Source organism: Pseudopodoces humilis, chromosome 24 (assembly GCF_049639895.1).
Source record: "Pseudopodoces humilis isolate 2021_Gansu_Grassland_sample_001 chromosome 24, ASM4963989v1, whole genome shotgun sequence".
Classification (NCBI taxonomy): domain Eukaryota; kingdom Metazoa; phylum Chordata; class Aves; order Passeriformes; family Paridae; genus Pseudopodoces; species Pseudopodoces humilis.
In genome coordinates, this window is record NC_142223.1 from 1,239,313 (window position 1) to 1,265,469 (window position 26,157).

At 44.1% G+C, this 26,157-nt stretch overlaps 1 protein-coding gene across 2 annotated transcripts in view; it reads right to left on the reverse strand.

Annotated features, from left to right (window-relative positions):
* CAPZB (capping actin protein of muscle Z-line subunit beta) overlaps positions 1-26,157 on the reverse strand; it is a 50,413-nt gene that overhangs the window by 7,762 nt on the left and 16,494 nt on the right. For both annotated transcript variants that reach the window (XM_005528258.3, XM_005528257.3), the window contains exons 3-6: positions 19,782-19,903; positions 14,391-14,504; positions 737-878; positions 111-227 (exon numbers count right to left, since the gene is read on the reverse strand). In XM_005528258.3, coding sequence (XP_005528315.1) covers positions 111-227; positions 737-878; positions 14,391-14,504; positions 19,782-19,903 — 495 coding nt within the window. The remainder of the gene's footprint in view (positions 1-110; positions 228-736; positions 879-14,390; positions 14,505-19,781; positions 19,904-26,157) is intronic.

Here is a 26,157-nt window from a genome sequence, read left to right on the forward strand (position 1 = left end):
AGGAGATGTAATTTCTGCTAATTCTCCAGGAGATGTTTACCCAACAGCTGACAAAACCAGGGTTGTGTGGCTGGGTGGGGTGCTGGGTGTGCAGCAGGACACAGCCCTACCTGTCTGGTGAGGCTCCCCCCCAGGTTCATGGTACCAGAGCCCGTTTTGTTGGTCTGCAGCCACAGCATCACTGTGGAGGTCAGCTTGTAATGGGCAGTGCGGCCACTGGACTTCTCCTGTGAGTGCAAAGAACAGAAAGGGATGGAGACAGGAGGTTAAAATCCTTCCCCAAGTGAAATGGGGCTGGCCTGGCAGACCCCACGAGCGTCAGGCCAGGTAAATCTAACCCCACTCACAGTCTCTTAAAGACAATTCTAAGTGTGCACATTCCTCTAATTTTCCAAAGCAAATCTAGTTAGAGCAATTTACCCTCCTATTACCTTGTTTTTATTACCTAATTAGTGATATTTATCTGTAGCTCTTTATGTAAAAAAAGCCCCACATCTTGGGATCACATGCACAGAAATAACATTCTTCCAATTCTTCTGGGATTCTTTCTGATTACAACCCTGACTTATCTCTATCCAAATGGCTCCGGGGCATTTTCAAAAATTAACAAGGGAAAGAAGTTTACAGCCCTGCCACAATCTTGCATTGTTCAGTGGAACACCTGTGCTCCTTAATTGTCTGGAATTAAGTGGGTTTTGTTTTCACTTGGATGTGTCAGCTGCCCCAGAGGCTGTACCTGAACCTCCACCACGTGGATGGAATCCCAGCATCCCTTAATCTTCTTTGATCCATCTCCAGCTTTCTTAATGAGGATCACCCCGGCAAAGCCATGATCCAGATCCCAGAGGTAGACAGAGGAGACTCCACCTTCAAAATACCTGCAGGATTCAACCCAAAGGTGAGTTAAAAGCAAGCAGGACCCGAGCCACAGTCAGATATCCATAATAATAATCTTAAATAAGCAGAATTCCTAAGTGCTAATACAGATTTTATTTATTTTTCTTTCAAGACAGCACACTCTCACAGCTCCACACCCAGAGACACAGCAGCTCAAATCACAGTGCAGAGACTTTAATTACAAAACAACTGCTCACTTCTCTGAAGGAGAATAAAGGTCTGGTGAGAAGCAGAGCTATTTACAGATTTCTGCAGGACTTGAGCAGACAATTCCTCTGATTCCAATTACCTACAACAGCTGCTAAAAGCAGAGTGGGCTGAGAGTAAAGCTTTATTTTACAATTTGGTCTCTTTTTCCCTCTCTTTTCCTTCACTATTGGCAAAGTCTGGAAGTTCTTTACAGCAAAGTTCGCTAATTAAGACAAAAGGGAAAAAGTAAATAACTTCATGTTGCTGCCTCAGAAGTCTGTGTGAAGCTGACATTGATTTGGTTTTGTTATTGCAGCATCAGATATGGGAAAGAAGAGAAATTCAGCCAGACTGCCTCAATCTCACACTCAGAAAACCAAGAAAGCAATGGGATCTGTAGAGCCCCACTCCCCCTGGATGACAGCGGTGCAGGTGGAAAATTCACTTTATGAAACAATGGTAAACAACCCAACACTGCTGGAAGAAAAGATGCACAAGGAGTCATTTTGTCTTCTAGAGATCTGGAATTGCAACCCACAGCATTTCACCCCTTCCACTCTCCAGTTACCAAAGCCATGAGGAGGATGAAGGAAAAGGGAATAATAAATATTCCTTCATGGCACACAACTCCCACATCTCAGGGCACACAAGGGTTGTGTGAAAGGAGCAGAGGAAATTTGGTACTCAGACTTTTCAGTGCTTGCAGGAGGGCAAAATCTCATCACGCAAAGAGATGAGGAGCTGCCAGGACTGCCAGCAGGTTCAGCTGTGTTCTACCTCTGTCACACACCCCTGGGAGTGACCACTCCTTCCTCTTCTGCACCAGAGCAAATCACGGCCAACATGAAAAAATTATCCAACCCTCCCACCCCTGTGCTCCCCTCCTTTCTAACCAGGGGCCTTCCAGTGGGGAATGGTGATTAAAAGTCAATTTACTGCAATTTGGATTACCTGGAAGCATTGTGGATTAAAGCTCGCTAACCCCACTCTTGCCAGCAGTCAGGAGCAAAGTTCAGAATTCACTTCACACAAGGGAAGTGAATGCAGTGACATTTTCAACACTTGCAGCACATTCTCTGCACTCTCACATCAGCTCAACACGCTGTTTTGAGGGCACAGTCACCAGAGAACCCAAATTCCCTTTACCTGCAGACATCCAAGCCTTTACCCAAACCAGTGCTGACCTCAGGAGGGGTGAACAATTCCTATTAACTCACCTTTTAATTCAAATTAATTAAATTTAAAATTTTACTCAGTTAATTTTTCCTATTAACTCACCTTTTAATTTAAATTTTAAATTAATTCATTAAATTTAAATTTAAAAATTTACTCAGTTAATTTTTCCTACTAACCCACCTTTTATTTTTCCTATTTACTGAGTTAATTTTTCCTATTAACTCACCTTTTAATTTAAATTAATTAATTAAATTTAAAAATTTCCTCAGTTAATTTTTCCTATTAACCCACCTTTTATTTTTCCTATTTACTGAGTTAATTTTTCCTATTAACTCACCTTTTAATTTAAATTTTTAATTAATTCATTAAATTTAAATTTAAAAATTTACTCAGTTAATTTTTCCTATTAACTCACCTTTTATTTTTCCTATTTACTGAGTTAATTTTTCCTATTAACTCACCTTTTAATTTAAATTTTTAATTAATTCATTAAATTTAAATTTAAAAATTTACTCAGTTAATTTTTCCTACTAACCCACCTTTTATTTTTCCTATTTACTCAGTTAATTTTTCCTATTAACTCACCTTTTATTTTTCCTATTTACTCAGTTAATTTTTCCTATTAACTCACCTTTTAATTTAAATTTTAAATTAATTCATTAAATTTCAATTTAAAAATTTACTCAGTTAATTTTTCCTATTAACTCACCTTTTAATTTAAATTTTTAATTAATTCATTAAATTTAAATTTAAAAATTTACTCAGTTAATTTTTCCTACTAACCCACCTTTTATTTTTCCTATTTACTCAGTTAATTTTTCCTATTAACCCACCTTTTATTTTTCCTATTTCCTCAGTTAATTTTTCCTATTAACCCACCTTTTATTTTTCCTATTTCCTCAGTTAATTTTTCCTATTAACCCACCTTTTATTTTTCCTATTTTCAGTTGATTTTTCCCATCAACCCTACCAAACCACAGATTGATTTTTGATTTTTATTTCTGATGGGTGGCTCTGCCTCTCCTGAGCCAGGACCCACTCACCAACCACTGATAACACTGAAAAAGCACAGCCCAGGCACGCTGAAGCCAGGCTAAAGCAGGCAACTCCAACCTACCAAACCAGCACACACAGCCCCTTTTTATACCCCCTGGGGAATTCACAAATGGATTTTGGTTCATGGGAATTCCAGTCCTGCACTGAACCTCAGCTCCAACCCAAGCCACCCTTCCCTCGGCAGCGGGAAGCAGAGAGAAGCACTTATTGTCCCTCCTCAGAGTCAGATTGCTTTAAAAATATATATAATATATTAATTTTCATCTAGAGAATCAGTGAGTTCACTCCAAATGAACTGGCAGCCACTGAGAACGTTTCAGTGTGCACAGACAGTTTCCCCATTACGCACTTTACGACCTCGCTACGAGCATGAAACGTTAATTAAGAGCGGGACCGAAACAAGGTTTGGGGAAATTTATTCTTACCTACTGTACTTTGATCCTAATGACATGAAACAGGAAAAAAAAATAATTTTTATGTGGTTCACCTTTATGAGATTTTACATAAAGGCTTTTGTGGGTATTTTAAGAATGTGCTAAAATGTTGTCTGAAACCACATAAAACCATGTGAAGAACGTCCCGCCAGAAGCAACAGCGCACACATGGAAACGCTTTAACCGCCTTTGGAGATCTAATGAATCAAATATAGTATTAATATTGTTTTAAATACCAACATGCTATTTCAATAAAGCTGCTTTTGCCACGGCCAGGCCCAGGATCTGGAGATTGGAACAACAACAGCAGCGACTGAATCCAAGGCACGCCAGGATCTGAATTATCCAAAGGCTCCTCTGGATAATAATATGGGTATTATCCAAAATATCAATGCATATCCTCTGTGCAGAGCCACTCCAAAATCCCCTCCTCCTTCATGGGCAGGAAATACACAGCACTGATCATTACACTGCATTTCACCTTCACACAGCACTCAAGTGGGATTCCTGAAGCCAGGGAAGTCGCAGCTGGAGAGGGGAACGTTCCTCTCTGGTTTTTTTAAAGGAAAATAAAGAGGTGCCACAGGCTAATTGGTCCATAACAGAAAACGGGATGACAGATTGGGAGGATTTAAATTGACATTTGAGGATTTGGATTTGCTGCAGGAGAGCTGGGCTTCCTCCAAGAAACCCTTTCATACACAGCACACACTGAAATCCAAGCAGGAGAGGAAGCAGCTTGGAAAAGGCTCCAGGAAGGCACAAACTGGGATTTTCTCTGTTAAAGAAATGCACGAGCAAGGCAAGAGCACGGGTCCAGCAGTGCACCAAAGCTCCTGCATGGAACATCTCTGTCCTTGGTGGCCTGTTCTGATGTCCCTGGCCCTGATCCTCCTGCGCAGCCGCGGCTGGAGAAGGAATCTGCATTCTTTGGGAGCTGCAATCACAGAATCCCTGAGGTCCTTTAAGGTCCCCAGGTCCAGCACCACCACACTCAGCACTAACCCACCCCCCAAGTGCCACATCCAGGGCTTTCCTCAACACTTCCAGGGCTGGTGACTCCACCACTGCCCAGGACATCCTGCTCCAACGCTCCACAACCCTTTCCCTGAAGTTTTTTCCTCAATATCCAACTTAAACCTCCCCTGGCACAACCTGGGAGGCCGTTTCCTTTCCTCACCTGGGAGGAGAGACCGACCCTCACCTGGCTGCAACCCCCAAAGCATCCAGCAGATGTTTCTGGAATGTCCAGGAGGCCTCAAGTAGGAGGAATTCCCACTGTGGCACCTCCAACACCCCAAGGGACAAACCATTCTCAAAGGACAGCTTCAGAGCAAAGCAACCTCTGCTCCCTGCCTAAGGACACCCATCAGTGCTGCAGTCCAGATCAGACTTCACCTACAGACAAAACTTTCTTATAAAACAATGAAAAAAACGTTTCATGGTTGTCATGTCCCTTGATTAACAAAACCACTGATAAATTATATCATAGCTGGGTTCAGTTAGAAGGACCTCAAAAGATCATCAAGACCAACCCCTTGTCCTTGGGGAGGACTTTCTATCTCTGGGAAAATAACTTTTTGTAAGGCTGCCCAGAAAGGTGACAAAAAGGCATCATTAATCATTAATTCTCCTTAAGAGAATTCAGAACAGCAGTTCACTTAAAATCAATTAAAGTTTTAATGTCACGATCAAACACTGAATTTTTATATTCGTTACTCATCAACCACAGAACTCCTGGAAAAAGCTGTTTTATACAAAAAATGTCACACTTAAGACTGACCTACTTTACAAATGCAAGAATAAAAGAAAATATTTAATCTAAGAGTGATCCAAAGCTTTATGAAGTGTTTGAAGTTGCAGCGGGTGGAGCCAGAGGATGGAAACTCGTCTGAGGAGCCGGAGCTGTAGCCATGAAATAGAAGCTGTGGCCAGAAGAAAGCTGTAACTTCAAGAGGGATGTGACAGGGGAGGAAATCCCCCAGCCTCAAGAAAGGAGGGCAGATTAATCACTTTGTTTTACACTGAAGGACAGCTCAGAAAAGGCCCCGTGGCTCTCCTGATAACGCTCTGCTCCCCCAAGCCTCGCTGACATCGCTGCGGAGAAAACGACTTTTCACCCCACAGCAATAAAAGCAAGCTCTGACTTTCAACTACAGAACCAAATCACTCATCCATATAAATATTTGTGCATTTTTCCACTCAGCAGCTGAGAGCCAGAGACAAAAATCAAAAAGTCTGTGGCTTATGGCACTCCCAACCCCCTGATGCCAAAGACACCTGGAACCTCAGCCTGGCTCTGCAAACCTTCCCAGGGTTTCAAACTGGCTCATTTAAAGCAGAAAAATAGATTTCCTTTTATTCCCTAAATAGTAGGAATTTCTGCCAGCTCCAGAAGTTCAGCTTCTGAAACTAGAAACTAGAAAGGGAGATGTCTCCAGCTATTTAAATCAACAGACTTCCGAGAAAAGTGGCATTTAAAAATGCTGCCCCAAAGGAAAATGCTGAGCATCCAGCTCCACGTGTTTTCACAAGACTGACAATGACTGCAGTCACAGCAACCCAAAACATTTCCCAAATGCCGAGGTGAGGAAGCAAACATTGCTGCTCTCATGGCAACAGGAGGCTGCAGTGGCAAAGTGGCGACACAATTCCCACCGAGCCCGTCCCCTGTCACCAGCACGGGAATCACAACAGGAATATGAAGGAAGCGGCAAATTCCAGCAACTTCCACCTTCCAAACTCAGGTGTTGAACAAATCCCCTGCAATCCCACACCTCAAGGAGGAGGAACAAACTCTTCAGGAGATCAGGTAACAATTGTTGCCTCCCTCGGGAGTTGTTTGATGAAAGGACGGGCTGGCAGCAGGAGTGAGCAGGATGTGACATTTCTCCCTCTGATCATTCACAGCTCCTCTCTCCTTCCCTGGCCCCAGGAGAACTTCCACAACCTCACCCAGACACTGAAAATGAAGAAGGCAAAATGTCTGTGCACAGCCCAGGGGTTTTGCACCCTGCTTGATGAACTCAGCCCGGGGGGCTCTGTACAGGTATTTTACAGGAATTCTTTCCAGCATACACAGGTGCAAAAATCCCTGGAGCAAACATACCAATCCAGTTAGGTATGTGTAACTTCAGTGCCAGTTGTACTTAAAAGCACACATCTGGACCACGGTGGGATGACTCAAACTGCTCAGCAGAGCTGTGAAGTGCAGGAACTCTGCAAGGAAGGAAAACAGTATCCAAACAATGGGATCCTGAAAGTCTCCCAAAAAATTGAAAAAAAAGCCAGGTTTGTGCTTTCTAGCACCTTTCATTAATGAAAGCTGTACTGTTCACATTTTCCTTCCCATCTGATTGCTCCTGGCAGATGGAATTTAAGCACCAAATCCCTTTGGAGAAGTGACCTGGGAAGAATTCCATCAAATTTCCATCAAGAATTCCATCAGCCACCTAATGAGCAGGACAAGGGGTCGCTCTGGAACGTGTCCAAACGAGGGAATTGCTTCATTAGCACCAGGAAACTTCCAAAGCCTCCTCCCGTGGCCATCCTCACACTGCCACATTCCAGCTGAAATCCAAACCTGGACAGAAATCTTCTGTTGTCGTGCTTTAACCTTGCCAAAATCTTTGGAGGCTGAGGATTTCACGTGGCATCAATTCTCTGACAGAAGAATTCTGTATCAGATCTGCCACAAGAAGGCTGATGTTGTTTAAGTTTCTCTCTTTTCAAATTCCATCATTAAAACACTTTTACATTTGTGAGGGCATGAGGTAAATTTCTGTCTGTACAATGCAAAGTATTAATAGAGACAAGCAGTTCAAAAATTCCAGATCACAATAAACTGACAGTTTAAAATTTCATCTCATTTTTAAACCTAAGTCATTTCTTCCTAGGGATTTAAAGCCTTCAGAGAGCAGTGTTTGAGGACAGTGCTGCATCATCAATGCTGACCTCCTAATCCAAGTGTTCAGTTTTTATGTAATTACAGAGAACCGTGGGAACCCAAGGGAAAACCTCCTCCTCCTCCACCCAACATCTCCGATTCAGAAGATAAGAATGCAGTGTGTGCAGAGCTGCTCCAAAATAGAACTCCCAAAGCAAAAAAAAAAAATCAGATTATTTCATTTTCCAGCATGAAATTAGATATAATTTCCCCCTCCTTTCTAAGAAGATCCTCTAATTTGTGCAACATTCATCAACAACTTCAATATTAACTCTGCTCTGAGCTGCCCATGGGCAGGCTGAGGAGGGAATCCCAACTCTGCTTTCTACACCTGAATAATTTCCTCGGGAAAAACAGCATGGCTGTAATTGTAAAAGCACACAGACATAAAACCAGAGAAACTCTTGGTGGTTTAAACCTGTCTTGGGAGATTTTATCTCACCCTTTGAGCCTGAGCCGAGGATGTCCCCGGTGACACGGTGCTGGTGTCGCAGCCTGTGCTGCAGATCCCCAGGCAGCAGAGGGATGCACAGGCAGATTCCCCAGTGCTGGGATGCACAACAAACCCATCTGGATTCCATCTGCAGGGCCCAGACACTGCCGTGCCCAGGAGAAAGGCGGCACAAAGGGCTGCAGCAGTAATGAGGAACAGGGAGCTGATGGCAATAAAGTCACTTCAAAGCTTTGCAGGGGCTCCCAGCTCAGGTTTGAACACAGGGTTCACAGAGGGCTCACAGCTGCCACATCCCCTGGTGAGCTCCAACCTTGGGCTTGGCCATCCCCGGGCAGCCTGTGCTGAAAGCAAGCCCTGATCACACCCTCACGTCTGTTGCTGGTGGAACTGGGGCTGTTCCGTGCACAGAGGACAGCGGAGCTGGGCAAACAGATGAATGCAGCACTTGCTCCAAACCCCGAGGGTCTGAGGTGCTTTGTGAGCCTGAACTCCAGCACAGGCTCTGGGCAGGGAAGGAGAACTCAGATGACATCACAGCAGATCTCAGAAACAGCCCAAGGGCTGCACTAACAGAGATTTGCATTTTTTCTTATCGGGACAAGTGGACTAAGGCAGTGTTCAAGCACAGAATCCAAAATTAACTAGGAAAAAGGGTAAAAAAGCTAAAGAAAGTTAAACCAGCCATCTGAACACACTTGGTACAGATGACAGCACAGGTCAGTCAAAATGAGACATCCCTGAAGTCCAGCAAAGCCAGGATGTTCCATGAGGTTAAACAGAGTAATAAAAAAATACAGTAGAGTATAAATAGTAATAAAAATTAAAAAAAAAATAAAGTCAGCACTGAGCACTCTAAAAATGAAAGGACAAACTGATCTGGGACTTCACTGCCCCAACTCTGGCAAAAAGGTCCTCAATCCCCACAGTTCCAGGGAATTCCTCCTCCAAGGGCAGAGGGTGCAGGGAACAGCACAGGACAGGAATATCCACCCTGCAAACCCCCAGCACTGCTAAAGCTGTCCAAAACTGCAATAACTGCTCTGGACCAGATTCCAATCAAAATTCAATAATAAAAGGATTACACACAACAAAGATGTTTCACAGGTCAATCCTCTCCCAGACCTCCTTCCACTCCTACCAAATTCCTGGTCCAAAGATCTAATATAACAAACTAAAAATGGATCTACATCAAAACACAGACAGAAGAAGAAGTTCAAAAGGTTTCATTGCTCACTCTGTTGAGGAAACTCAGAATCTTAATCAATGCAAACATTTTCAGGAGCAAAATGATTAAGATGATGTTTTATCTTTTTTTAAAGCTGTTAAAAATCAAAAGCACCAACAAATCCAATTTAAGCCATGGAAAAAAAAGGAGGAATAGCTTTCTAAATGCATGTCAGCCACTAAACCAGTCCAAAGTTGCCAAAACTCATCCTGTTTGTAGACAGATCAGCAGCATCCTTCCCAGGGGAGGTCTATTTAATCACTCCAGAAATTATTTCTTCCAGACAACAAAGAACCATTAGATTACTTAATTAAAGCCCTGATTATCTCCAACCCAAAACAAGGGAAGGCAGAATCTAAAATAGGGGAGATTTAACCAGCTGCCCTGGTCCTCATTACACTTTGATTTCAATCAAGCACACACACGTCAAGCAAAGGGCAATAAATTACAACCATGTGTTGGAAGAAATGATCTTCACCATATTGCAAGAGGAAAGCCAAGGCTGGAACTGAGTGGTGTAAGATATTAGAATTCCATCTGGGAATAATAACCCACTGAACACAAACATAGCAGGGCATTAGCTCCAGGCACTGCTGGAGTTAAAGCTGGCAGCAGGAGATGGAAATGGAACAGTTGTTTTTTGGGAAAGTGACATGGATTTTGGGAAAACAGATAACTGAGAAATATGCTTGTTGTTTAACACAGAGATGGGAACTGAAACCTGGTGCTATTCCTCTTTAACCCAAATGAAAGAAAGGAAAGGTGGGAAACTCCAGAGGCACTAAAACAGATATTTAAGGCAAATTCAGCACTGGTTCATGGGCACTGAGGGTTCAGCAGAATTGTTCTTCTCCAGGTACGTGATTTTATTCCATGCAATTTTACAACACTTCCTCGAAGTCACTCAGTAGCCACTAATCTTCTGAGGACAAAACTGAATTTTTAAGGTGGCTAACCAGCAAATCTGACTGGATTATTCCACACAAACTGTTAACAAATCCATGAACAGGCTGTTTCCCTCAAAACACCCACCACAGCAGGTGCCAACCCCTTGGGAAATGGCAAACACAATGCAGTGACTCACTGGATGTAGGTGGAGACTTACCACACCTGATAAACAGAGAAATCTAAAAAGGAAAGGTGTGTGGGCCAGATGGGACCGACAGAAGGAAAATCTGAAGGAATCTGAAGAGCTGGGAGAGGCCTGAGATGAGCTCTGTGAGATATCAGCACTTTCTGTGTTAAAGGTAAAGTGGGAGCTGGTCCAGGGGAGGTTTGGAGCACGGTGTGGAGAGCACAGTGGGATGGAGATGTTCTCAGAAATGTTCTCTGTTTATCTACAGAGGCTGGAATGACCAGCAGCAGGGGGATTTGGAAGCTCAGGAGTGAAGTGAGGAGGCTCCAGGGAGACCTGACTGGGGCTTTCCAGTGCCTGAAGGAGCTGGAAATACAGAAAGAGACTTTGGACAAGGGCCTGGAGTGCCAGGACAAGAGGGAATGGCTTCCCACTGCCAGAGGGCATGGATGGGTGGGATTTTGGGCTGGAATTGCTCCCTGGGAGGGTGGGGAGGGCTGGCACAGGGTGCCCAGGGAAGCTGTGGCTGCCCCTGGAAGTGCCCAAGGCCAGGCTGGACAGGGCTTGGAGCAGCCTGGAACACTGGAAGCTGTCCAGCAAGGCTGGACACAAAGCCACTGCTTGCTCTGAAAAACCCAGCAGAAACTCTCATTATAGGAAAAAAATAAAGCCTGAAGAGCCCAGGAAATTCAGGCAGGCTGGGATCCGGTGTTCCATGTGAGTGCTGTGATTTTGTATTCACTGTTACCTCTCTTCCATAAAACTGTGGTAACAGAGGCAGCTCAGAAACATTCTCTGCCCCACAGAGGGACAGAATTAAGGGGCTGCTGGTGAGGAGCTGACGTGTCAGATTTGAGGCTTCTCCCTCAGCACCATTCTCATCTGCAGCCACTGCACTTAAACCGTAAATTTTTTAAGAGAGAATTTGTGAATTCACATTTGTAATGTGAAGTATCAATTAGCCTGGTGTCCCTGTGAAGGATCTGTGTGAGCAGGCAACGCCAGCAGAGCAAACAGAAATGATGAAAACCTCTGCAGGTCAACTCAAAATGCACATTTTCTGCACACTGCCTACAGACTGACCCCTGCTCCTGGAGGGGGAACCTGGAATTCCACAAAAGATCCAGTCCTGAGGGCTGCCAGCACATTTAGCTCTTTGATTAATACCCCAACGAGCCTCAAGCACCCCCAGCGCTGTCCCTGGAATTCAGAAGGATGCTGGTTCATCCCAGGACGCCTCGTGCCCTCCCTCCGCTCCCAGGGCCAGGGAAGTGCCATCCCTGCCACTGCCATCCCTGTTCCCTGAGGAACTGCAGTCATTCCAAACCCCAGGTGCTGGAAGAGCAGCACTGAGAGGAGCTGGCACTTGTTACCACCTCTGAACTCCCACCCTCTGATCTCCAAGGAAAAATGAAGCTTCTGCTGTCAGAACACAAAAATCCAGTTGTCTGATTCAGGACACTGCAGCACCCAAAGCCTGTTTCTCTCCACATCTCTGCTGGAGGTGAAGTACAAATCCTGATTTTAAGCATGATGAACCCTTCAGACACCGAGGTTAAGTTTCCTTAACTTTGCAAATTCTTTCCACAATGCCACAATTTTATTTTTCTTTAATGCTGCTCAGCCAAACCTAAGCCCCCCCCTTGTCCTCTTTTCCTCCTCCACTTTTGGGATCACAACAGGTCCTGGATCCCCTCTGACCATTCCTGCCTGTAGAACTTCCACTGACAAACAGAAGGATGGAATTTGGAACAACCTCACCTTTTCCTTGCACACAACACACGAGGATTGTTATATAAAGGTACCCCACAGGCTGAGCAGGGCTCAGCAGATTCACCCCAGTCAGAAAAACCTGCCCTGTGCTTTCCTTCCAGCAAACTCAAGCTGTTTAAAGAAGTTTTTGTATCCAGCCATGATTTCATGGTCATCTGAGCAGAGAGGGATTTAAAAAGACAACCTTGGTTCCATAAACCTCCTGATTTTCGTCTCAGGGTATTAAAAATCTTATTGCTCCTGTTCTGTTCTGCATCTGGGGAGTAACTCCAAACTTGGCTTTGCTGAATATGCAAAATTCCTTTCTTCCAGTCAGTTCAGATACCAATAACAACTGTTACTTACAAGAGAAGCTGGAGAGCTATGAAAATAACGCATGAAAAGAAGTAAAAATTTGATACCTGTAACAAAAGTGTGACGTCTAACACATTTGGACAGGCTACATTTACACTGAGCCACAGAATCCAGCAGGAAAAATTCCTTTTAACGTGCTCCTGTCAGCACTGTAACATGATGAACTACATCTAAGGCGGTGTTTTATCTCCCTTTTCAGGCAACACCAAGCAGCAATGAAGTTTGTTCACTTTTTTTTTATGGTCTTTAGACACCTCCCTAAGAAAGTGTCCCAGTGAAGACACAATTACTGGTTTATTTTGATTTGCAGCACTCACTGAGTAGTTTTAGCATCACTTTCCACCCCAGCTCTGCTTAGGAGCCCACAGAGCTGAACCTGATCAGATCCCAAGGATTTGGAGGGAAGTGCAGTGCAGGACCAGTACTCACAGAAAAATTCTTCAACTGATAACTCACCCAGACAGCTCCCTATTGCTTCTTTAAAAAAACCTGATCTATCTCCTTGATTTATCTCCCACGTGCTCTTTGAATTCCTTTGTTTTACACCTCTTTAATAAGACAGGGCCTGAAAGAAGCTCCCTGCAGCAGAAGGAGCTCAATCCCTGTGCAACTGCTGCAATTCAGTGTTTGCTGCCTGGTGTTTTTCTGGTGCCTGTTGTTTTTCTGGGAGATGTGAGAGTTGCTGCTGCACACTGAGATTTTTTTTTTTAAGAGTACAGCCTTGAGGGAATGGAAAATCCAGATGATTTAAACTTAAGAGATGAAAAGGAAGCCAGGTGATGCCAGGACAGAGACAGCATCCATCTGTTAAAGGAGGTGGGAGAGCAGCTCAGCCAGATCTGCTCACGTCTGGCAGCACAAAGCCCAGCGCTGCCTGCCCCAGGGGCCACAGACAGACAGACACACAGACAGACACACAGACAGACAGACACACAGACAGACACACAGACACACAGACACACAGACACACACACAGACAGACACACAGACAGACACAGACACACAGACAGACACACAGACAGACACAGACAGACACACACAGACAGACACACACACAGACAGACACAGACAGACACACACACAGACAGACACACAGACACACAGACACACAGACACACAGACAGACACACAGACACACAGACAGACACAGACACACAGACACACAGACAGACACACAGACACACAGACAGACACACAGACACACAGACACACAGACAGACACACAGACAGACACACAGACAGACACACAGACAGACACACAGACAGACACACAGACAGACACACAGACAGACACACAGACAGACACACAGACAGACACACAGACAGACACACAGACAGACACACAGACAGACACACAGACACACACACACAGACAGACACACAGACACACAGACAGACACACAGACACACACACAGACACACAGACAGACACACAGACACACACACACAGACAGACACACAGACACACACAGACACACAGACAGACACACAGACACACACACACAGACAGACACACAGACACACAGACAGACACACAGACAGACACACAGACACACAGACACACAGACACACAGACACACAGACAGACACACAGACACACACACACACAGACACACACACAGACAGACACACACACACACACAGACAGACAGACATACACACACACACACACAGACACACACACACACACAGACACACAGACAGACACAGACAGACACACACACACACACACACAGACACACAGACACACACAGACACACACACACACAGACAGACAGACAGACAGGGCTCTGAGGGTAGGACTGACATACAAGTCTCTGTACTGGTCGAAGGCATTGTTGGCTTCCACCTCCAGCTTGCGCAGGCGAGCCGAGGGCATGGCACCGTCCTCCAGGGGAGGGTCGTACTTGTTGCTCCAGGGTGACCTGCCAGGGAGACAAGGAAAGGGACAGTCAGAGCAGGGGACACGAGAAACAGACAGACAGACAGACAGACAGAGCCTGCCAGAGGTGTTTGGACACCACTCCCAGGGATGCCCAGGCTGCGATTGTTGTGCAAGGCCTGGATGCTCCTTGGGGATCTCTTCCAGCTCAGGACATTCCATGGCTTTAATATTGAATATATTCGATATATTTTTATATTGAACCTTTCAGGTCTGATCTCACCCACAGATGCTGAAATCCCATTAAAAAAAACGGTGCTCAGAGCAATCTAGCTGTAAAGAACTGCACTCTCCACAGCCATTTCAAACAAAACAAAACAAAAAGGAGATATTGAGCCCTCAAAACTCACCTGGGGACCATCCCCTGGCATCAGGATTTTCTATATAAAAAGTATCTCTTGGGTTTCAATCTGTTCCTTCTTATATATTCAACAACAAGGCTTCAGCTGTTGAACATGAAATATTTAAAAGTGTTTTCATGCAAATACAAATCGATTGTGTAGTTTATTTGGGATCTGACAGTATCTGAGCCAAACACTGCTGGCTATGATTAAGGTCCACGTTTTCCTCCACTATTCTGCTTTGAAATAAACTCTACATTCAGTATAACATTAGGGAACCCTTTGAACAGCCTGAAGGATTTAACAGGGTTTGTAAAGCTGCAGGTTTTACTACAATTTCTGCAGGTGTGGAAGAGATTTTTGTGTTCTTAATGAAAGATTTGGTATTAAAAGATTAATGGAACCCTTTGCCCGTCTGCTTGAGGCTTTTACAACTCCCATTCTGCAAACCTGCATTTTGCTTTTCATTTCCCCTTGGGATAACCAACTTACACATATCACAGCTGGCTTAAAGGAAAGCACCTCTACCTTCTCTCTCCCCTTTTCCCCACTCCTCCCAGCCCCTGGCTGCAGCAGCAGCTCCCAGTGCTGGCCACAGGGAAAAGCTTTTTCTCTGCAGCCCTTGGGAATTCATTTCTCACAAAGTCAGGGGTGGGTCTGAGTTTTTTGATGCAAAGCACAAAGCCCAGGCTCTGCTTTGCTTCCTTCACTCCTCCCAGCCACACCTGGCATGAAAAGTGAGAGCAGAAGTGGAGTTGCTGTGTCACAAACCAGGTGATGTTTTCAGGTGGTGGCTCTCATCTCAGGGCTGGCTCCAGTTCTGGGAGCCTCACCACAAGAAGATGGGGCTGGAGTATGTCCAGGGAAAGGAATGGAGCTGGGGAAGGGTTTGGAGCACCAGGAGAGGCTGAGGGAGCTGGGAAAGGGGCTCAGCCTGGAGAAAAGGAGGCTCAGGGGGAATTTCTGGCTCTGCACAACTCCCTGACAGGAGGGGACAGCCGGGGGGATCAGGATTTCTCCCAGGGAACAGGGACAGGAGGAGAGGGAATGGCCTCAGGATGGGCCAGGGGAGGCTCAGGGTGGATATCAGAGGAATTTCCCCATGGAAAGGGAGCTCAGGGATTGGAAGGGGCTGCCTGGGGAGGTTTGGAGTCTCCATCCCTGGAGGTGTCCCAGGAAGGGCTGGATGTGGCACCCAGTGCTGGGGACAAGGTGGGGATGGGTCAAGGTTGGACTCCATGGTCTTGGAGGGTTTTTCCAACCTCAGTGATCCCGGAATTTTGTGATTTTAAACAGCTGCTTAAAATGTGGTTGCTTTGGAAGGGAGTTAAGGGGCACAGGATTGTGTGGGGATGGATCTGGGACATCTCCAGTGAGGGATCCCCACACCCTCCCTGGGCAAGCTCCAGAGTGTGTGAGGTTCTTCTTCCTCGTGCTCAGCTGGGATCAGCCCCTGCCCATTCCCTGCAGACAGGGACAGACAGGGATCAGCTCCCCTCTCAGCTATTCCTTCACTCCTTTACCTAAAACCTCTGAAATCTGGGAGAGATTCACATAAAATTCCTCCTGGTGCTCCCACAGAGCCACTGTGAGATCTCCAAACCCCAAACCTCTTTCCCTGGCTGCAGGAAGAGCTGAGGGGCACAACAGACCCCCTCCAGCTCGTGGCATTTTCATCCCATTCCAGCTGGAGCCAGCAGTGGCTTTACCAACAACAAAAAAAAAACTCCCAGCACGGCCCAGTATTTTTTATTTCTGTGGAAATGCACTCACAACACATTTAAACACTTAACTGGAGGTTATTTGAAGAAAGACAGATGGACAAGCACTTAAATTTCCAAAGTCAGACCTCTAATTTCCCCAAAAGAGAATGGTTTGTGTTTCAGCTAACAGGTTTCAGTGTTGTTGGCCCCAAATTCCCCATAAGGATTCCATTTAACAGAGTGATCAAACACACTTCGAGTGGAAATGTATGGACAAAGTCAGGGACCTTGAAGTCTAATATTAAAAACAAAATAATTAATAAAAGCACAGCCTTCCCAATGTGGATTCCATGACTGTCTGATATCCTTCACAAACCTTTATTGTTCCAGGAGCACTCACAGAAGTACCTGTGAGATTCCCACAAGCAGGATTTGATAATACGAAGAAAATAAAAATTACCTAAGGAGACTCCAAAAATCTTCTAGTCTGATCCACGTTCAACACAGACCAAACTAAGCCTGTCTAAATATAAGGGAAGACTAAACTGCAGTGGGCTGGGCATTAGGATATTCATTTCCTAGAGCAGCTTTTTTCCCAGGCAAATTCCCAGTCAAATTGTAAAGCCACTGAAAAAACCCAACCCTATAAAACTGGACTCCCAGTGAGAAAGTCTGACTAGCCAGCCCCACCGCTCCTGCTGAAGGAGAACAAGGCTCAGTTGCCCATGGAATGCTTTGAAATCCTTGCATTAATGCTGAAAGAAATGCAATTTGCAGCCTGTCCCATACGAGGAAAAGGTTCTGCGGGAATTGGGGATGCAGGCAGGGAATAGGAGATTCCCTGGGATTTCTAATTGAGCGTGTGGCTCTGAAAAAAATGGCTGTGGAAATATCAAAGGCTTTTAAAAGCCCAGTGAACTCCTCCTAGATCTTGGCCTAATTGATTTAGTTTAAATTAGTGTAATTTAAATTAGTGTAAGAGCCAGTTCCCTCTAACAACTGCAGATTTTATGAGGCACGAGCAGTGTCTGGACATGGGCACAGGATGGGATTTACATGCACAGGGCAGTGCTGCTGGGGTTTCAAAGGTTTCTGCTGTGTGCTGAAGGAAAAGAATTTACTTCATGAATCAGAGCTGGGACCAATCAATTCCAGAAGGAAGAATCACTTCAATCCAGAATGCCTGAATCAGAAGCCTTAGGAACAGGATTCTCTCATGCCAGCAATTAACACGTGGTGCCTGTTCTAGAGGAACAAATGAATGAGCTTTTCTGAAACCTCGTTACTTAGTAAGTCCTGAAAATTTCAAAGTGATTTTTAAAACTGAATTCCTCCTGCTTCCTTGTAACTATTTAATACCTTCTCAGAAAGAGATGGAGCAAATTTCAGAGGCAAGAGCGACACTGACCTTAGAGGAAGGGCTGTCTTGTGCCCTAATTAAACCCAGGGGGTTATTAGTGATTGCACAATGTCCCATTACTGTCTAACCAGTGCCTTTTTCCAGTTCCCTGTGTCCCTGGTGGTTGATGTCCATATCAACAGCCTGAGCAGGATGCAAAGGGGCTCCAAGAAACATCACAGCTTCAGGGAGAAAGCATCTCTTGAAAGACCAACAAGAAATTCAGGATTTAATCCCTCCTCCTGCATCTGCCAGAGGGGCTGCAGCTGTGTGGGGACATCTCGTGGGGGGCAGAAGCTCTAAACTCCTCTTTTATCTGCTATTTCAGATTAAATGCAAGTAGCTGCTAATGGGGCACACAGAATTAATGCAAAATGCTTTTAGAAGGCACCAGGCTCTTCTGTAGAAGGTTGGAATAGTTTCTAAATATGAGAGTAGCACCCTAAAGAACCTGAGTGACACCTTTGGGTCCTGCCCCCTGTAACAGGTTATATTTTAAACAACTCATGAGGATTTACACTCAGCCACAATCCAGAGGCACTGTCAAACTCTGCATCCACTCTCATTCTAGGACACTTCCATGTTTTCTAGGACAAAATGAATCTCAGCATGCTCTCTGTGTAAATCATCACACACAGATGTGTTTCACATCAGAGAGGGACCTTTCCTGCAACTCAACCAATTCATTTCGAGTCCTTTACAAGCTCACCTGCTTCTGCAGTGATGCCTGAGCCAAAGGAAAAAAAAACAAGATTTGTTAAAAAATATTTTCTGAAATTCCGCTTTGAAACACAGTTCTTGAAACATTCCGGCCAGATGAACGTAAAACACTGCATCAAATCTTCACAGAGCAAAGCCAGATTCTTCCTGGAGATAATTCCAAGCATTAAAATGTAAATTATGACATTGAAGATACAAGTGGAAGCCTAAGAATCATCCCCAGAAGAAGCTGGATGGTTGAGCCGCTAATTCAGGACAGGAGATGAATGGGGTCGTTAGCTCAGCACCCTTCGTTAAGGAATCACCAAAGTTTCTGGACTGTCAACTCATGATTCTAAAATTAAATATCTGGAACTGTGCCACTGTCACTACAACCATTAAGGAAAATCAGGCAATGAGAGAAAGGGGGGGGATGATTTAAATATAAATTAAAAACATTGTCCTAATGTCAAGCTAGAGGAAAACACATTAAAAGAGAGAATCTGTTCAATGTGGCAGCCAAAACACTGAAATCTGATTGTACCATTAAAGTATTACAGCCCCTCCCACTTCAAAATTCATTATATTGTAATTATACACAGCTTAGAGGGTTCTAATATTTTCATTGTTTTTGTCTACAGTCCTCAGAATAAATCAGTTATTTTGGTAGATGGGGATTCATTTTCTTTGGTAAAAACCTGGGCCAAGATTTGCAAACGGAACTAATGACACTGAGTCCAAAATCAGTCAATTCCTTGCAAAACATGAATGAAAGAGCCTTTCCCAGCTGGCAAATCCATCCTGTTTTGTACAAGCTGAAGATGATTTTGTTTAAACCCACAGCTTGCATCATCTCTTTTCTGTCATTACCCATTCCAGAGATTTTATAACCTTGCAGAGCTCTAATTTCCTATCAAGGCCATTTCTGCGAGAGAGCTGACTGGTTTTAAATCCAGGGAGAAATACATCCCTCACCCTGCTGTAGCAAGGTAACAACAGCACATTTTGGGCTCTAAATCTTTAAATAACTGATATTTTTTTTGGCTGAAATAAGAGGGAGAAGGGGCTGCAAGGCTTGGATGCTGTTCACAGAGCAGCAGCTCTGGCTGGGAACTCACCTGTACGAGTCCCCATCTCTGTTGTAGTCACACAATAGATAATCTTTCCCTACCACCTTGTCTCGTGCAATCTTCAAGGGCTGATCCACAGAGGAGAGGAGATCTTCACACAGGCTTGGGACCTGCAGGGTGGGAGGAAACAAAAAGGTTTATGTTCATGTCATTAACAGCTCACATCTGTCCCAAACTCTTCAAGAAATCGCTTCCAACATGCCCCTATGCTCCCACCTCCAATAATTCCAGATTTAATTCCAGATTTAATTCCAGATTTAATTCCAGATTTAATTCCAGATTTAATTCCAGATTTAATTACCAAAGCACTGGTGTGCTCCAGCACATTTCAGTACACTCCACGCTCGCTCTGTGCCAAGGCCAGCCAGAGCAGAGACTGTCCAGGGCTGATGGATAAAGATAAATATTTACAGTGCAGTGGCAATGAGGGAGCTGCTAAAGGAATCCAGCATCATCTGCTGGAGTGGAAGGGGGCTGTGATGTCCTGCAGGGACATGAGACTCCATCACTGCACGCATTTCAGGTAATTTGCAGCCCCAGTCCATCCCATGGACCATCAACAATCATTCCTGAGTTGTTGGCGTCAAACAATTAATTTTTGTGCTGGAAAAACAGTCCACATTTCAATGGGACTAAAGCAAAATGACCTTTCCCAACAACACAACACAGAATCACAGGACAAGTGGTAAAAGTTCTTGAACAGATGGGTAACAGTGTGCTAATAAAACAAGAAATAAGCAGTGGGGAATCTCTTTGACACTTCACTCTGCATCATAGAGATGAAAACCTGACTGAGAAGATGAGGACAAAAGGCAATCAAGGGCAAAATTAATCATGAAGTGATGAATTCACAACTCATAAGAAATGAAAAGGGGAGGGAAGAATAAAGAAAACATGGAAATGTGCTTTCTTCTCTTCAAGCCATTGACTCAGTGAATGGATTCACTCCATTTCAAAGGAAAGAAGCCTAGAGGAGAAAAACCAAATTTGGACTGCAACAGCCCTGAAACTATCCCCTCTGCCCCTTCCTCCTCTTCCTCATTAACCATTCATTTTGGGCTGAGGCACAAAATTCCAGCCCAGCTGGATCCAGAGGGGACCAGTGGAACACATCCCTTGGCCAGGAACACCCTCCTGGCTCTGACCTGCCTCTGGGATGAGCAATAGTGATGAAAACACTATTAAAAAACTATAAAACTTAACTATAAAAAAAAAAAAAAAGAATTGGGAGGAAGTGGCTTTTGCCCAGCCTCTGTTTGCACTTTGATTCTTTGGAACAGCCTACATGTGGTCAGGGAGCACGAGAAGCCTCGCTCTGCAATCCTCCAACCCCAAATATCCCACAAGAAACCCCAAACCCCAGGCTGAGTTGATTCCCTTGCAGAAAAGCTGAATTTACAACCCTTATAAAAAAAAACCACACAAGTAAACTTTTAGATTTAACTTTTAAGAACAGAACCTGGTGTGAGGTTTCTGCAGGGCTCAGAGCACAATCCCACATTGACCAGAAGGAACTTGTAACCCCTTGTTTGTTTAAGATGCAATCTCTTGAACTAAACTTATCTGTAGATGATTTGCTAACAAATATTCATTTGCAGGGTCTCTTTCCCAATTTCTGAGGGCTGTGGTTATCCCTACAGCCATAACAGTGACTGCATTATATCACACATTTACTAGAATATAATACTGCACTGTATTATAACCCCCCATTGTAAAACAAGCTGTAGATTCCCTGTCTCCTTGGTACAGACACTCCACAGGGCTTCAGGCAATCTATTCTTTCCCCCTTCTGGTCTTGCAGAATGAAAACTGTCTCATCTGATTTGGAAATATCAGAAAATTTCTATAGTATTTATAAAAAGAGAAGATATTCCAGCTGGTGGAACTACTCATGTAATTTTAATTATTGGAAAAGCACCCGAGTGTGGCACAGTTCCCCCAAGAATGTCATTTTTATACCATTTATTACATCAACTGTACTTCCTAAGAATTAATTCACAATTTGTGCACACTGCCTTTCCTCTTCTACCCTTGAAAACTGCTTACAAGGCAAAGGCAGTCATTTGAACAAGGTAATTTGCAGCTTTAAACACTTCAGCTTTATGTTCATGAGACTGTGATTCCTTCTGAATTTAAGTCCTTAGGATTCTTTTCCATGTCAAGTGTTGAATCTTACTAAAACATTTAAATTGCTGCTGTGCACATCCAGACTCTTGCAGGATTTAGTTTATCTTCTGATCCCAGCAAAGGCAACTCTGTTTAGATGCCCTGAATTTCCAACCTCAAACAATGGATTTGCGTCGTTATTTTTTCTTTTAAGGCTGTTCTGTGTTAACCAAAGAGCCAAAACTCACTCAGGTGCCTGAGCACTTTGGAATTTTGACTTCAACTTAGGAACACAAGAATTAAGGCACTCCTCAGGCCAAACTGAAATGAAAAGCAGTGACTTTGTTCCATCCATCACAAAAACGTTGACGCAAACACTGCAGGTTTGTTTTTGAAGCAAAGCCTGGGCTCCCACCTTTGTTCTGACACAATCTTTTCCCACTCTGAGCACTGGCAGGTCACAAGAAGAACACAATCTGCACCTTGTATCTTCAGCTGAAGGCCAGCTTTAATTCTTGGTCCCTCAGATCAGTGGCTCTCAGGAAGTGAGACCACCCTCAATGTAAATTAAAAAGAAAAAAAGGAGGATATTGGTGGCTCAGCCTGGAAGAACAGCAGCATCATTCAGAAGGAGCAGGGCACGGTGTTTGGGGGATATTTTTTTCCTGAGGAGATACACAAAGGATGTGTAGTGCAGAGGAAAGAAAACCTGAATGAGAAAGTGAGGGAAACGTGTCCAACAAGGATCCTGTTGTCCCCTGTAACCAAATTCTCCAGCAGAGCTGCCCAGGTATGTGGACAGTGTTTTAATTAAGGCAACTGCTCTGCTATCAAGACAAATAATCCCTTGTGCCAAAGTGGAAACTGGACCCGTTTTTTGGAGTAGCTAAGCTCAATCATTCCTTCTGGACTCCTTGCTTCAATGAGCTTATTAGCAATTAAACAATTGGATTATTTTTTAAAGTATTTTTTAATCAAGTATCTAAAAGCAAAAGAGGAGTGATACCTCAGTTCTCCATGCCTGACACAGAGTCCCCATCCCTGCTTTGAGCACAAGGAATGGCATCAAATTCTGCACTTCACACACTCAGGACAGCCAATATTTTGGCTGTGTCCACTCCAGGTGGCTGTTTTCTTCCACAGCCTGGACTGAAATGTACCACATCTACCACTGAAACAGCACCATTCCTGGTGTACCAGTCCTAAGAAATAGTCTTTTTCCATATTTATTTACAGGTCAGCGTTACTGACCTCCACAGGAACCTTATACACTGGAAAACCGTGCTAAATGCAGAAAAATTAGAGAGTATACGTTTTTTGCTCAAAGAAGCAGAAGGAACAAGGGGAAACAGCTTCAAAACGAAAGAGATTAAGTTTACTTTAGAAATTAGAAAGAAATTCTTCCCTGTGAGGGTGGGGAGGGCTGGCACAGGTGCCCAGAGAAGCTGTGGCTGTTCCTGGATCCCTGGAATTGCCCAAGGCCAGGTTGGATGGGGTTTGGAGCCACCTGGGACAGTGGAAGTTGTCCCATGGGATTGGGTGATCTTTAAGGACCCTTCCAACCCAAACATTTCTACAGTTCTGGGAAGATGAGGCAAACTTCAATCAGCCAAGGAGATCCATCTGTGTTTTGGATCTGCAAGGTACCTGAACCTGCAGCTACCTGAACACAACATGTGATGAGAGAAGTTTTTAATTAAAAGCCCCATCTTACCACAAAGTGAGTATTTTTATCACATGTGAACTTTCAACATTAAGGGAGGACAGAAGCTCTGCTCCTGTGGCTTGAGGAAACCACTCAAACACAGAAAAGCCCTGACCCTCTGACAAAATAACCCTTCTGGCACACTTCCAGCTCAGATCCTTCATCTAATAAAACGTTTTTGTGATGTTTCAGAGTCCTTTGCACAGCCCCAGAATTTCCTGTTCCTGCAGAAGGCAGGCACAGCCCAGCAGATGTTGTGGAAACTCAAGAAGGAAGCCTGGCTCCACTCATCTCGGGCCTAAAACCACCAGTAAAGTCACTCCCACAAATCCACACAGTGCTAAACCTTCATTTGATCCATCCATTAATTTGGACCAAATCAATTTGGTCACAATCATCAAGCTTTGTTTATGAAATGACAATTAAATGGACTTTTGTGTTCAGACAAGACAGAATTCATACTGGAAAAAGCTCTGTGTTATTCATGTTCTTGCATTCTGAATTCCAGCACTGCAAGAATTGGCAAAACCAAAATTAAGCCAAATGAGCTTTTTCTGCAAAAAAGACAGATGTTAACAAGGTTGCAAATCCAGGTTTGTTTGCTAACTGTGTCACAGCACACACATCACATTAATTACAGAACGTTTGAATTCAGCTCGAGGAACCACATTTAAAAAGGTGACAACCATTCATAAAACAGGATCCTTGGCTTTCTTCCTGTGCTTTGCTGGATAAAACTGGGTTTTTTTTGCTGGATTCCCCTTCTGAGAATCAAAAAGCAGCCACAGAGTGACCTGCAGGTGAAAGCTCCTGTATCCTGTTCCCACTCCCAGGAGCCATCCAGACCTCGGGAAACCCTGACTGCTTGTGTCAGAGTCCAGCTGGGCTTGGGGATATCCAGCAAGGATTCAGGGATATGCAGGAAATATTCTCTCCAGTGATATTGCTCTATCTCAGCTTTTCCCTCCATCCTTTAAGGAGGTTAGGGAGGTTTCCAGCTAGGATTCATCTTCACACACACGCCCTTCAAATGATATTTAAACTGGTATTTTAAGGGTCTCTAACATCAGCAGTGCAGTGGCAGGAGCCTGGAAGACAAAAAGGCTTAAAAATAGAAATAATAAGTTATATAAAGCCAGAATTGAAATTCCCTTTTCCAATCTCATGCCAAGAAGTGGGGCTGCTAGCTCTGAGCCAAGCATCACATTAACAATTTACATGCATTAATTGCTATCTCCAATTACCATCAAGATATCCAGAGGTAATCTTTGCTAGCTGGAAAAGCTCCTGCTTACAGCCACTCACTCAAATGGAAAAAACTTGCTCTCAACCACTATAAATTTATTCTGAGAGCCAGAGCCCTTTTCTTTAGCCAATAATCCTTGTGTTAGAAAACTGCCTGGCTGCTGGGAGCTCATCCCACAGGTCAGCAAGTCCAGGCAGAACAGCAGGTCAAAAACTCAGCTTTGAGCCCAACAGGGCTGTCAAAGCACTTCTGCTTCCACCACCTTCTTTTTCAGCTTTCACTGGACCTGATTTTTTTTGTTTAAAACATCTCCCACCCTCGCCAGACGCTCAGCTGGCCATCTGCATCCAATTATTTTATCTCTCCCTGCAAGTCCTGCTCGGGCTCTTGGACTCCAAACACAAAAAGCTCCAGTCACATTCTCATGTTCTTTATGGTCTGTGCAGCCCAGGCAGTGCAGTTTGCCTGGGGGTAAATTCTGTAGCTTCATAGATCTTCAGTGACTGAAGGCTTGCAAGCAGATTTAAATATCTCAAAATCATAAGTTTATACATTTTAAGATTCATCACTCCAGGATTTTCTAAAAAGTAACAGGTTCTACTAAAAATACTTCAGTATTCCCCTGTGACGAGAAAGGAGAGCTGATCACCTCCCAGATCTTTAATTGCAAACAGAGCCTTAAAAAAATAACCAGCAAAGTTATGACTGCTGTGTCTATAAAGAATTCTCACTTTATTTCTTCCAGGGCAGCATCACTTGGTTCTGTTAAGCTTTCACTTTTGGGAATGGCTGCTGTTTAAATACCAATCTTACTGGGAGAAGAGAAGGAAAAAGCTGTGGCTGTGAGCTCTCCTGGCAAGTCTAGGACCATTTTCTGTCCCCACTCCATGCCAGGCATCTGATTTTCCTGAGTCAGCTAGATTTTCCATCTAATTTCTATTATACACACCCAGGCAAACATCCAAATTAAACAGTCAGCAGGAAATTTGTACTTGCTAAAGGAACCTGCTTAACTTTCACCAAGACTGAGAGTGCATCGACTTCCACGCTCGAGTCAAAGCCATCGAGGCAATAAATAATAATATAAATAAATAAACAGATCAATAAATCCAGTTTCCTTCCCCCTTTGCCACCTCAAAGACACATCACTGAAGCTGTCTGAAGAAAACACCCCACAAAAGGAGTCTGGAGGTTGTGACCCTGTGCTGCTGAGGTGTCCAGAAGCTGATTCTTTTTTGGGATTTCTTTTGGAAAAAGAACACCTGAAAGTACAGAGGGCTGACTTTCTGTCCAGCTGACCTGAAGAG